The 15,237-nt window shown below is 37.8% G+C and overlaps 1 protein-coding gene across 3 annotated transcripts in view; it reads right to left on the bottom strand.

Annotated features, from left to right (window-relative positions):
* LOC101730712 overlaps positions 1 to 15,237 on the bottom strand; it is an 81,198-nt gene that overhangs the window by 19,878 nt on the left and 46,083 nt on the right. For all 3 annotated transcript variants that reach the window (XM_004911430.4, XM_012954885.3, XM_012954888.3), the window contains exon 4: positions 4,088 to 4,193. In XM_004911430.4, coding sequence (XP_004911487.1) covers positions 4,088 to 4,193 — 106 coding nt within the window. The remainder of the gene's footprint in view (positions 1 to 4,087; positions 4,194 to 15,237) is intronic.

The following is a 15,237-nucleotide window of genomic DNA, read 5'->3' as shown; positions in this document are numbered from 1 at the left end:
AGGTAGCAGGAAGTACACCACTAACTTGTGGAGTCAAAGTACAGGTTTCCAGTATATACAATCTGCCAGTGAACCAGTCTGTTCTGGTTTTAGAGGAATGAACTTTAATTTATTTGCCGCATATTTTAAGCGCAACTCAAACTTATTTTGTGAAAAACTGTACTGTAAATAAAACACAGAGGTATATCCTGGGAGTCGTCGTCTTGTACTTGGGAAAAGGTATTAGCACTTCTACTATATGAAATATAACTTTTTTCATGTCCCTGATAAGTGCAGTACACATACTATGTTTTCATAAATCTTTATTTCTGCCCCAAGGCCAGCTGACTTTTCCATAAATTACAATACCATTGCTATTAACCATAACATGTAAGAGCAAATGAAGCATTTTTATCACCTTGAGCCCCCAGGAAAAAATCAAATTTAGATCAATTTAACTGGAATCACCAGAAGTCACTAAAAAGGAGACATATCATATAAAAAGAATGTACCAGTGAATTATACTCCTCTAGATATAGAAGGGTTGTGCTTAAAAAAAACATATTGAGAAATTCCACCAAAACCCTTCTAGTCCCTCCCATCTGTTCCACTTCCTGCTGGCTAAATTCTCTGGATGCGCAGAGGAGTGGGTTCTCAGTACAGACACTGTAGGATAGGAACCAATCAGCAACTAGGCTGACCTGATAGGGAACTGAATCTGTTAGGACACACCCACCCTTCATTTGAAACACGACAGAGAACTGATAGGATCTATAGGGAGCTCCAATAAAGTGGCCATTTTTACAGATAGGATTATTTTTTAGCACAAAGTGAAACCAGCACCGTATATTGTTCATAATTGCCTGCAAAATTTGGGGTTTTTACATTTATCCAATAGGTCTCCTTTAAACTATATTGCAGCACTCTTCTTGACCTAATGTTTGGCAAAGCCCCCACAGCTCATAACAATTATAGAAGTGTATTTTGAAATATTAACAGAATAATCCAATTTAAATCAGCATTTAAGCAATAGTTTGACATTTTCTGTTTGTGTCTGACAAAGTTAATCCTGACTTGCATAAAACTTACTTTACCCCAACTGCTTCCCCCTATTTTACCCCAACTTTTTGTACTTAACAAATTTTATGTCAAATCTCATTATATGAGTAACCTACCATATAACAGGAGGCAAATCAACCCGACCAGTTTGCTTAGGTATAATGCATACAGTAAGAGAATGCTGTGACTAAACGCATATCTTCATGTAAATGTTTACATTTCAGTTTGAATCCTATTTATATTGAACAGACAATAAATCAGGATTTTTAAATATAAGCAAATGGGAGGCACAGAATAAATGCATATGCATGGATATCCACAAAATAGCTTTATTTATAGGAATACAGATGGGCTGTGTTCCCCAGCTGTAAGCTATAACTAACACACAGTGGATTTATAAATATTAATACTATAATATGTAAGATTAAAGCAGAAATTTTAATCACCTCAAGCTTCTCAATGAAAATGTATGATCAAAATGTCTGGAACCACCAGAAACTGCTTTACATACACAAGATGGGCCTCGTTTGAACACTTCTTCAGCCTCTTCTTGCTGGCCCAATACTTGGCAAAATCTCACAGCTCACAACAATGTTGCAAATGTTTTAAAAGAGACACACTGCCAAGGTTCCATAAATGTTCAGTAAGCAATTACCATTAATCTTGAATGGTGCACTAACATTATTAAATCACTGAATTGAATCTGGCATAATAATTCCTAATATTCCTGGGTATGGCACTTTTATAATACACCATAGCTAAAAGTGCACTGCAGATATTTAATTTCATTTCTCCCATTCTAGTTTCCCATGCAGGCTTAAAGTCTAATAAAATAAAGCAAATCAATACAATAGTAGTTTTGGAGTGTTCAAAATATCAGATCAAATAGTTAAACTATCAAATATTTACAAGATTAGTGTAACATCTATTTCAGCTCAATAGCTGCCTTCCCCAAATAGTACCAGTAGAACATGGGTTACACTGTACTCTCTCACCCAGAATGGGCCTTCGCTAAGTGGAAGAGGAAGGTGAGGGTGTTGTCCCACTACACCTTTCTTGCTGCTATACAAAAAAATAAAAACAGAGGGCACCAGAGGTTTTTGCAAACAACATAACAAGTGTGTACTTAACATCCACAGGGTTTACAATACAGCTTCTCAAAGGCAAGTGGTACAGGCAACATCAAATGCAGAGTACAATACAGACTGACACTGCCCTGCAGACAGACTTGGCAGGAATCTCACTTCACCTCTGCCACACCCCGTAGTGGATCACCTCAGGGAATTCTCTATCCTGATTCCCTATCCACTGTGATTCCTACACTACAGGCAATGTGGTCTGGGAGAGGTACTTCCAAAACTTCCATTCCTATGTATGTAGGTAGGGCGTGGGTGACAATTCCTTAAAGGGACAGCGCCCTTACCTTTACTTGGTATTCCTGACTCCGACCAGAAAAATTTGCAGACTCTTTTTCATCCATATAACTTTTTATTAACAGGCGATTGTTACCGATGCATTGAGGCAGGCCTTTTAAGCAATTAGATTTTACATACATATCATTTTCCTTCCAAGGTTTTTCAGGCAAGTTGCACAATTAGGTAAATTATCCCTTCAGTTCCGTGACCATGGACCTATTCCCACCTATCCACTCTAGTGGTCTGGTATTCACTCTAGCACCCCTCCACTCTCTTTAGTGGTCCAGTGCTCTTCAGTGATACCCCTCCACTCTTCCCGGATAGGACTTTTCACCTACGGAGTCTGGCCAGAAGCCTTTTACACTCTTCCTAACTGTTCCTATACTGGCGCTGGATTTCTGACTAACGGGGTGCCAGTTGAAACCTGGTTCCCCTTACTCCTGGTTGGGGCGGAGGCTGCCCGTCCTATCTACCCTAACTGCCTCGTGGACGTAATGCTTGCTATTACACCCCTCTAACCTAGCTAGCTATTCCTCTACTACTTCCCCAGGTCGTGACTCACCTCCTGTTGATAGGTGTTAACTCGACCCTGCCCTCCTGTCAAAGACCCCAAACCTGGGTATACCTACTCCTTTTATATCCTCCTGCTTGCACTGCCCTCTGGTGGACTGTAGTCTACATTACACTTAACTTTTATAATCATACCCAAGTAACTATGCTGCCACCTAGTGACCAAACAAAGCAATAACCCTTTAACACATTTTCCCAACATACATATTAAGCACACATCTTTCCACCTTCTTACGTGTGGGAGTTCAGAACTGCTCTCTCTAGCTTAACCCTAACTGCCTTACACTCCAAGAGCGTACTATTAAGGGAGTTACACCTGCCACTATCTAATGCCTCATTCATGGGGCCCTGTTCCCTGACTTTAACTAGGCCCATTCCCCGGGCTCACAGCAGCCATCCACCCTGTTCCTCAGGTGGAAGCAAAGATGAAGGTGCCACTCCTTTCCCAGCACTATACCAAAGTGAGGCAGGAAGTGGTCACCATACCTGCTAGCCAATAGCACACATATGTTAATGAACTTACTTAGATACATTCCCTTCTGCCCAGCAACTAAGGGAACTAAACGTGTAGGGATTTAAAGCCATAGGGACCATTTAACCTTATGGGTCCCTACATTAGATTAGATTATGTTCACTAAAATGCAATAAAATTTTATTGGCGATAAATTGATCAAATATCATTTGAGGCTCTCTACACACATAGCAGGAAATCTGTCTCATATTAAATAGGATTGCTACCAACAAATATGTTGCTTGCAGAAGCTGGAAAACATAAACTTTATGGTCAATCTTTAAAAGTCTTTCTTTCTTTGCTTTGAGCATTGCATTTATATATGTAAATTGTATTGTGTTCTGTTTCAGTAATGATTTTAATGCTTTGCTAAAGCAGGAACTCTTCCTATAATGTGCTATGTGCATAACTAGATAACAGACTTATATGGAAGAGTTGTCTGATGTTAAATAAGCAATTTCTGTTCTGGAACTGAAACATGTTAATGCAGCTGTAAAAACAGATAAAATATTGTATGTGTGTGCTGCAAGTAAGTATTTGGGTAATTTCTTACCTCGAAGTTTGCTTTCCTGAGGTGCCTTTGCCAACCATGATACAGCACTACAATAAGTCTGGAATGTTATAACCTCATTATTCACAACTGGAATTTGTTCAAGTATCTGGAATAAAGGCAAACACTGATGTCAGCTTGTCTGCATTTTCATTATGCTTTCCTGGAACAGTTTTTTTCTTTTTTATGTAGCCAATTTCCTTCAACTAACATTTTCAATTCAGCTGCATACAGTGCAGTCTGATTCATTTTTATTTTTTCTGCAAATAGCTCAATAAATTAAAATCCTATCCCATGCTCGATTTAAACTATACTTTTCAGCAAATGCTCTGTTTATTAAGCAGTTTTCAAAGATGAACCTTCCTTTTCATTTATGATTTGGGAACCATTGTTTAAGGGTTGAGTAATTAATTGGAAATCATTCCTTGGGGAGCACAAACCGAAGGACATCCTGTAAAGATAGTCAAGATCACTAATGCTCTTACAGACTTTGAATTCAGACAGGGTAATTCCAAGACTGGGACTTGTCATGAGTGCCCTGAGAAACTCTTTATCACTGAAATCCTTAAGGACATGTAAGATATTCTTTCTTGAGAATGATGAGATAGGACTATTCCTCACTAGCCACTTTTGTCTAAGAAAGACTTCAGTTCTTATTGCATTCCATTGTAAATTTCATTTCTTACTATTTGCAGTTGCATGTGGAAAAATGTAACTGGACTGGGCGAGTTGGCCACAGCCTCATGAGGCTGAAAGTGGGTCTCAAGCATGTAAAAATTTACCTAAATTATATCTCCTGATTATTGGACTGCTTTTTTCTTATAATGGTAACTAGTGATGAGCCAATTTTTTCATCAGGCATTGATGTGCTGTGAATTTCCACAATTTTGAGAGTTTGTTTGGGCTAAACCGATAAGAAAATTCTTGCGTCAAAAAAGTCATAATCATGTCAAAAAAGTTGATGTCATGTCAAAGAAAATCAAGCGCATAAAAAACATTTAGCTGTTTTGCACAATTTTCAGCAGTTTCGCAAATTTTTTGGCTGAAATGTGACAAATTCGCTCATCACTAATAGTAACGCTCAAATTAGTGGTCTTTATTTGCTGAAATCTTTTATCATCCTTAACACATTATATCGAACCTGAAGTCTCTTTTCTACAAAACCACATTCAGGGCCCTTCTAATCTATAAAATAGAATATCATATTTGATGCAGATATATATTGCTCTGAAAACATTTCTACAGTTAATATAAAAATCATTCTTAAACCAGAGATGTCAGACTGTTGGGGAGTTTCAGATAAGAGCAGCTGGAGGGCTAAAAATTTAAATCCCTGCATTAAACTTAATTCCCTTGCTGCTCACTGTAAAATTCCCTTACCTCAGATTCTATACTTAAAAGCCAAAAAAAGCATCCTTTTTGGCATTTAAAAGCACATTATGCAAAAATATCCTGACAGAGGACTTATCTTTATCTGTATCTTTAGACATATCTGAAATGTTATAGCCTGCATGGCCATGACCCGCAGTAAAATGACACTTTTTGGATGATATACCTGTTTTTCCCTCTTATTGTTTGTAGAGTTGTTGCCCTTATTGCAATTCCAGTTCTCAGCTGACAGATATTTTATTAGTATGCTCTGTCAGTTAGCATCAGACATACATTACAATAACATTTCCTATGCTGTCTGATTTTGGTTTCCTTTGAGCATAGAGCAGAGATGTTGCCTATAAGGATAAATAGGAAAGGCATTTTGCTAGAATGAAGAGCCTATGGGGTGTATTTATTAACAAAAGAGACAAACATCACTGGTGATGTTGCCCATAGCAACCAATCAGCAATTAGATTTTAATGGTCACCTACAACAGTGCTGTCCAACTGGTGGCCCGCGACCCCCCTCTCTGTGGCCCCCCACCTGTCTGGCTGCTTTGATGGTTTACCTTTGTGTAACCTTTAAATGGTATCAGTACTGGCCCCCTGCATGGTTAACACCTCAGATTCAGGCTGTAAACCCCCTGTATTGTTTAAAAATGTAATCCACGGTGTCGTTCACATCTTTTAATTCACCCCCTGCTGTTTTCAGACCTCAGGCTCAGGCTGTAATCACCCACATTGTTCCCCTGTTCACACCTCAGACTGTAGGAGCAGTAGAAACCCAAAAATAAACCCTGCACACTATAAAAAGAACATATACTGTGGTGGTACTGCAATTAAAATGTTTTTTAATATATAGTTATTGTGTAGACTGTAAGAGCAGTGCCAGCATTGCGTCACTGTAGGCTGCCTGTGTGTGCCATACTCTGCTTTTCCTATGCTGCCTGTATGTGCCATACACACAGGCAGCATAGGACAGGCAGAGTATGGCACACATAGGCAAGGTAGGGAAGGCAGAGTATGGCACACACAGGCAGGGTAGGGAAGGCAGAGTATTGCACACACAGGCAGTGTAGGGAAGGCAGAGTATGGCCCACGCAGGGTATGGCACACACAGGCAGGGTATGGCACACACAGGCAGGGTAGGGAAGGCAGAGTATGGCACACACAGGCAGGGTAGGGCAGGCAGAGTATGGCACACACAGGCAGGGTAGGGAAGGCAGAGTATGGCAGGTTTTTGCTGTACTACCACCATTAATATGGCTATGGTCATGCGATAACATGGGTGTGGTTTCAAGTGGGTGTGGTTTTAAAAAGGGGAGTAGTCAAAACTAGCTTCCATTATCGGCCCTCCACCATGGAGGCTGGAAAAATTCCGGCCCTCGGTACCACAGAAGTTGGACAGCACTGACTTACAATATGCTAACCTAGCCAAGCTAAATGATAATGCTTGTTACAATGCATATTTTGCCAGTCCTATATTAATTTCCTAACTGTTGGATATGCATGTACCTTACTTTTATTACCTGCAGAATGCAATACATAGCAGAACCTCTAACTCTAGAGGAAATCGTGAGCAAAGTAATCGTACATTAAGACACATAATACCACCCTAATGCTATTGGTATAGCAGGCACCAGTAAAACAGAACTGTTACCTGCCTCTGATAAGTAAAGTTTAAGTAATGAGTAAGGGTAAAGAGGGCATTTCAGTTTATATGGCAAAAAGTTAGGAAATATAATTTTCTGCTGCAACCCCCCCTCTTTTATTTTCATAGGCCCCAATACTCAAAAGACGTAACATTTTATCTTTTCCTTTGTTCTTATATTTATGGAAAAAGAGCCTATGGCTTCCAAGGTATGTAAATAATTCTGAGATCACTCCCTGCTACCTAGTACATGAAAGCAACGGAACTACGTACTATAGTCAAGGCAATGTTTGTAACTACATTGATGAACCTTATTACATAGAAGGAACAGTATACATAGACGTCAAAGGTAAGCAAATGTAAGAGAGTTCCCTTGGAGGTGTGAGTGGAACATAAACACGGATCAAAAGTGAGCAGGGCAAGAAGGTTCAAGCTACACAGGATAAAGCTTGGAGTACCAACTTTTTTGTAGTTTTTGCAACCAGTCATGAGAAATTGAAGATAAAGGCAGAAGAATGGAGGGATAAAGACCAGTAAGGAAGTGGATTGAATCAATAAAGCAACAGCTTGCAGAGTGAAGAAAGCAAACTAGAGAAAAAGATATAATATTAAATAACAATATGGATTCATGCAGCTTAGTTAGGATCATGTACAAGGTACTGTTTTATTATTACAGAGAAAAGGGAAATCATTTTTAAAAATGATATTTATTTACTTAAAATGTACTCTGTGGCAGACGGCCTTCCCATAATTCAGAGCTTTTTGGGTATGTGGTAAAATGCATTTCAATTATCCAAACCATGAAAAAAGAAGAAGAAGTATATTCCTAAAAAGAAACAGTATTAACCTGGAGTTAATAGTCTGAACTGAGTTTAAACACAATGTATTAATGTTGTAAGGCTCATTATGACTGTCAGGCAAGAATAAAAATACCCAATGGCATAATACAATATTGCTGTGGAGGTGCATGTCCTTCAGCACCAGATATGCATGGAACTACTAAAATTCTCATGGGAGAGGCAAGCCTCTCTCTTAAAGAGAAGGCAAAATGATGTAATAATTAAAGGATTTTAGCTGATGGTGCAAGATGACCATTGACAGCAGTGTGAATAAGTTCACCTTGAATATATGAGCATACTTTCTCTCAGTATGTGAATATACTGTATAGTACAGAAGTTATTCACACTTACTTTAAAGCTAATTTTACTATCTCAATACGTTTTCCCAAAAAATAACAAAATGGCTGCCCCTGCAGCCATTTAGATCTAGACTGAGATGCCCCAAGGTAGCATTTTCCTTTCAATGTATTATTTACTGCATTTCTAGTTAAGTACTGGTGGCCATAAATATGATGTAATTTCCATTGCTTAGAGGTACCAAGTAACTTACCAGATATAGAACACCTCCTGTAGAATTTATAGCATTAAGGGTCGCAGTTTTATTTACCGTATATACTCGAGTATAAGCCGATCCGAATATAAGCCGAGGTACCTAATTTTACCTAAGAAAACTGGAAAAACTTATTGACTCGAGTATAAGCCGAGGGAAATGCAGCCGCTACTGCAAGTTGAAGTGATATCACCCCCCTCCCAGCAGCCAATTAGCAGAACAATGTGAAAGCATCAAGATAGCAGCTCCCAGTATACATCAGAATAGCACTCAATAGTAAGAAATCCAAGTCCGGCTTGGGACTCCTCCAGTTACATGGGAGTAGGAGAAACAATAGGTTAGCTGAAAGCAGTTCTAATGTGTAGCGCTGGCTCCTTCTGAAAGCTCAGACTCAGGCACACTTTACTGCTGCGCTGCAAGTTGGAGTGATATCCCCCCCTCACCCCCAGCAACCAATCAGCAGAACAATGGGAAGGGAGCAAGATAGCAAGATAGGGAATCATTTAACCATGAAATAAACCCAATAGGATTGTTCTGCCCCCAATAAGGGGTAATTATATATATTGTTCCATTTCGCCTATGGATGGGTATGTAGGGCACAATTGCCTCTGTGTGCAGCTACTGTTCTGTGGGGCTCCATTGAAAGTGGGGACCATGGTGTTTGCATTGGATTACACCCTACTTTATGGCCCCTTTATTGGCAATATGGGAGGGGGGCATACAAGGAAATCCTTATGTAAAAGTGCCTGCACCCCTCCTATAATATCTGCCTTATGTCTGAGGGATCTGACATTCCCAATGAACCTTTAAAAAAATAACTATGCAGATATTTGTAGTCACTCAGGGCTAAAGGTCTGGTGTCTGAGGTGCAATGAGAGATTGTGCTGCTGAGGCGCAAGGGGAGAGCTCAGGGAATACCCATAATGAAATGGCACAAAGCGGCGCTACAGATCGGTGCCCTGAAAGTTCAGCGAATACCCAAAAACTAATAATTAAATGACACAAAGCGGCGCTACAGACCGGTGCCCTGATGCGCATACCTGTGAGGAGAAGCCGATGCTACTGGTATGTTTTGTTTAGGTGAGGCTGTCAGTATATCCACACCCTTAAAATAGAATCCATGGCCTTTATTTCATTTCTTCTTATGTAAGTAGAAATGAAGCTTTTCTTTTAATGCACGTTATAAAGATCTGCATTTTAAACAGCTGTTTAAATGTAGTTTTAGAATGGCATTCAACATTTTAATACTTTTAGTGGTAGGAAGGCTACAATTTCCTCTGGTATTAAAGAAGTCACGCTTATACTGCACTGGGAAATGTACTGATTAAATCTGACTTCATTAATCCAAACACATATAACATTTATTTTTCCTTGGAGAATTGTTTTGCCAAGAGGTAAAAAAAATATTGCTTTTTTTGCTTACTTTACAGCTACCCAGGATTAATATAATGGGATTTCTCACTTGCAAGTGGCTATAGGGCATGTTTCTGAAGTGCTGTGTTAAAAATGTGATCTTCTGAAATAAACATCTTATTTACTGGTCATTTGATCCCGTAAAAGAGAAGAGACACAGCATATTATTTAAATAAGATTTAATATCCTGTATTACCTCCTTACGGAATATGAACACACAGTAATTCAGTTTTATTGAACTATTTTCCATTTGAAAATTCATACTGTGAAAGAGAAACCATTGCCTGAATCAAAATATCTTTATATTTTTTATTCTGCAACATTTCACCCAGTATTGTTGTAAACTCAAAGGGGAAATCAAATTTAAACCATTACAAAAGCTGTGAAGATGTAGTTGGTGTACATAAAAAATATCCCTATGTTTATTAGAATAAATTGAAAGGAGAAAAGCTTTTTTAGCAAACAAAATCCGTTTGCAGAAGAAATAATTATGATTTCCTTCATATCTGTGGAAAGAAGAAATCCCCTTGAGTTTCAGTGCAGTTTGGCCTCCAGTTTGGAGAGAGTGCAGAGACGTGCAACTAAACTGGTAAAAGGGATGGAGGATTTAAACTAGGGTAGACTGTAGAGGTTGGGGTTGTTTTCTCTGGAAAAAAAGTCATTTGTGAGATCACATGATTACTCTTTAGGAGTACATTAGAGGGAGTTGTTGATATTTTTCCAACAGAAAAGATCAAAGAACCTAAAGGAACAGAATTTCTACATGAAACCATGCAAATGGTTCTTCACAATGAGGGTAGTGAGGTTGTGGAATACAATACAATGGCTTTTTGCTGTTCGGGACCCAGATGCTTTATCCTTAATCCAGAGTGAACATTAGGGAGACATGAATGTTATTTTTCCTGCTGAGACACAGAGATATCTTAAAATAAAACATTGTAATTTAATTTATATTCTTACCCTAGAGAAAAAAAAAGCTTGGAAAGACATGCAAAGCATAATCTTGCTGTGTGAGTAGGGAAGGATGATAATGATGAAGGAGCTGATCTTTTCTAAGCAACTTCTACTATGTTGTCTCCAAGATTTTTGACATTCTTGCATTAACCCATATAATCTTTCTTCAGAGCTAAAGTTTGATATGGTGCTGTATTTCTGCTGCCGGGTATAATGGCTTTGTGTATGGGATTGCAGCAGTTGGGAGTATTTCATAGTTCTTAAAAACCTGAGCTGCCATGGTCTGCTTCCTAATAAAGTGGGATTGCATATTTCTCTTTACGAGTTTGATGCACTGAAAAAAGAACTTTCAGTTTACTTTTACTTAATTATCAGTAAAGCTGACAGGGTCCTTATTTTACCTTAAACATAATTGTTTTGTATTATTTAAAAAACTAATATCTAGTAACAGAAGAGGAACTTAATCATTATAACAGGTTATCAGTACATATCACATAGTGATGATAATTTTTTGTGTATTTCAAAAATGAATTTCTGAATGAAAGACATTTTACATTTAAAGACATCTAACATGACCTTTCCAGTCTAAATCTGCCTGGTACGTGATTGGCACATGTAAGTGATCAGTGGTCAAAGGACTTAAAGGACTTATGTGATCTGGTTATTTAGGTGACTGCTGTAAGATCAGATCTGGAGTTATTGGATAGATGAACCCACCAAATTTGCTACTGATCTGCTAGGTTACCTGTCAGATCAACTTGGACTAGCTGGTGATTTGTTACCAGTTTAATGTAACATAACTATCATTCAAAACTAAGGTATTCCTTCCAATTTATCTAATAACAAGAACATTTCTTTTGTGCCACAAATGTTACTTGTTTTATGGTCCTGATAGGGTGCATTTCATCAGCTGACCACAGGATGGAGAGCTGTATCAATAAGTGTTTTTCAAATGCAACCACACTAAACATTATCAGTTTTGATTATGACATACAGTAAATATTGTGACGTGAAAGAGAATGCTATTTTTATTCAATAGTATTTCTATTCTGGAAACATCATTAATGTTTCAGAACTAAAAAAAACATGAGTAGAAACACAGAAATTATTTCTGACAGCAGGTTTGGACAGATTTTCTGTTGCTGATCATTCTTTCTAGATGCCTTTTACATTCTCAGGGTGGTTTTATATTTGGTTTATATTTGATTTATGTAAACCTCTGTACACATGCCCCTGAGTCTCACTTGCTTGGTAGAGGATTCGGGCAACTATTAATGCATCAGGCATGATAAGCATTTGCTTGTATTCATATTCAAAATAAAGAATATATACTGTTGTATATTGAAATATCATATCTAATTTTGGCCACCATCAGGATATATACACTTTTATAATAAATAAACAATTGCAGGCTAGAGGCACAATAAAGGATCCAGTGAGGACACAAACTCCCTTAGTACAGGTATTGGACCTGTTATCCAGAATGTTCGGGACCTCTGGCTTTCTTGATAAGGGATCTTTCTGTAATTTGGATCACAATACCTTAAGTCTGCTACAAATCCATTTAAACTTTAAATAAACCCAATATGATCATTTTTCCTTCAATAAAGATTAATTCTTTCTTAGTTGGGATCAACAAAAAGACGCTTTTATTATTACAGCGAAAAAGGAAATCATTTAAAAAAAAATGAATGAATTGCTTAAAATGGAGTCTATGGGAGATGGCCATCCCATAATTTGGATTTCCAGATAACATATCCTATACCTGTTTTCAATTTTCCATTTACTTTTGCCTACTAAAGTGTATATGCTTATGTTGTTAAATTGTAGACCCCAGTTTACACGAGTTGAGTCCAAGTTATTTGTGGACATTGCTTCTCTTTATTAAAACAAGGCTTGCTGCTGGGATCTGAAAAACTTGTGCATTTTTTGTTCAGACTTATCATCTTAGTATTTAAGACACAGCTGGACACTAATGCAGAGAATGAATGTATCCAGCATGCAATAAGTCTGGCTAACTGGCTTCACACTGCTCATTAGAATTAGATACCCTGCCTGTGTCCATAAAATAGCTTACCTGTAAACTGTGCTATCTCTGAGGTATACCAGCATAAAAAAGCTAGTCAATAAATCTACAAAGCCGTTATATAGCTATAGATAATGGAAAAAATCGGGAGTAACAAACTTTATTGTTTAGCTAACAAGCCAAATTATTTTGCTAGATCCTGTAGCTCATTTACTGACTCCAACATGCTTCTGTTACTTATTTAAGTATGTTAAAATATAAGAAATTACACAAAATAATTTTCCAGCTAACTTGCTCCTGATTAGGATAAACAAATTTACACCGTGCGTGGATATGGAAATCTTACATGCAATGCAAAACATGGTTCTGTAACCCAGCTTATGTGTTTTTATGTGGGGAAAGGGTTTTTGGGGACCAGTCATAAGAAAACAGGGAAATTCAGAGGCTACAATACATATTTACATGTAAATGACATAACATGAAGTTGTATGTTGTTCAGACATACCAACCATTTTGGCCATTGGCAAGCAAAGCAGCGCTATAGGAACATCCTCTATTTATCCCTGAAAGCCTGGGAAGATCCATTAGGGTGAGAGATGACATAAGATCATATTTGTTGCTGCAAATACTCTTTTGGTAGTCGGGCTTCCTCAGTCAGTCTAGAGACTCTAGACCATATTAATACATGCAACAGAGTAAAGGGAAAGCACACTGCCTAGTTACTAGTAAACAAGCCTAGCAACTGGATAGCTGCTGAAATTCCCAACTGGAGAGCCGCTGAACAAAAAAATAAATAACTGCAAAACCAAAAATGCCTAAATGTAACTTTCTACAAACACACATTTAGTGGAAAATTGGTTACTATATTTCAGAAGAGGGGAAACTTGGCCACATACATATATTGGGGTCCATCCCTGTATGTAGTGTGGCCACCAAATGAGTGGGTCTTTGAATGATTTGGATAATACATTGTGGAATGTAGCTCTTGTATGGCCAGCCTAACAAGTGCTGCATATTGAGTAAATAACCTCTATCTTAGGTAGCGAGTCATTTCATTTCTCTCTGTATCATTATGCCAATATTGCATTATTTAAGATGAACATATGCATCATGTAAATAGATTCTTTCTGGTTGAGAAGAACAGTAGAATTATATTTACTGTATAGTTACATAGTTACATAGTTACATAGGGTTGAAAAAAGACCAGTGTCCATCAAGTTCAACCCATCCAAGTAAACCCAGCACACCTAACCCACACCTACCAATCTATACACTCACATACATAAACTATAAATAAAACCACTAGTACTAACTGTAAATATTAGTATCACAATAGCCTTGGATATTCTGATTGATCAAGAACTCATCCAGGCCCCTCTTAAAGGCATTAACAGAATCTGCCATTACCACATCACTAGGAAGGGCATTCCACAACCTCACTGCCCTCACTGTGAAAAACCACCTACGCTGCTTCAAATGGAAGCTCTGTTCCTCTAATCTAAAGGGGTGCATACAGACAGATACTCACAACAATCCATCCTCCAACCAATTATTCTGCCAATAGATCTGGTGTAAGGTACAGAGCAAGCCTGAAGAAGGATTGGTCCATTCACAGCAGGAAAATGCATTTTGCATCCCTTATTACTTTATTACTTGCAGTAGTTTGTTTCAATTGGCAGAGAAAGTGTTGTTTTTAGGCACATGCTCATAATACAATTTTTTAGAGAAATTTACTAGCCTTTCTCATACAAAAGCATATCTAATGCACAATTTTCCCCTGAAAGCCATTTAGCAGTTCATTTTAAAAAGCACATAGTTTAGAATTTTTAATATACTGGTTATTCTGTCCATTAGTTAAGCTCAATGGCCACTACTCAATGTATTTTCCTCTTAATGCTTCACATGAGGAGTATAACTAATTAAATATATTCTTATAGTTCTGTTAATGATTTTGTGTGTGTTTGGGGGGTACTGGGGAATCAACAATTTACAAGATTTAATTGTGTATGGTGTTCTAATCTAAAGTCAAATTACCGAGAACTACTAGAAAATGTAAGTGTTGCCAAAACTGGGCAAATCTTTTTCTTGCTTTTTCTTGCTGATCAGCAACATGAGGTAATGCCAACATATTCCAGCTTTTTTAGTGCTTTAATATTGAATGACTGTACAGCATATCTGACACCAAGCATATGAATAGTAGAATTCAATAGCTGTAGTGAAGAACCAGTAGCAGATTTTCACTTCAAAACATCTTACTAAATTTAGTTTTTATTTTTAACACTACCCCAGCTGGGTCGCCTTTGACATCACAGCTGCAGCAGAACATAGCACTAATGCAATGTTATACAA

Source organism: Xenopus tropicalis, chromosome 1 (genome assembly GCF_000004195.4).
Source record: "Xenopus tropicalis strain Nigerian chromosome 1, UCB_Xtro_10.0, whole genome shotgun sequence".
NCBI lineage: Eukaryota > Metazoa > Chordata > Amphibia > Anura > Pipidae > Xenopus > Xenopus tropicalis.
This window is presented reverse-complemented; position numbering and strand designations above follow the sequence as displayed.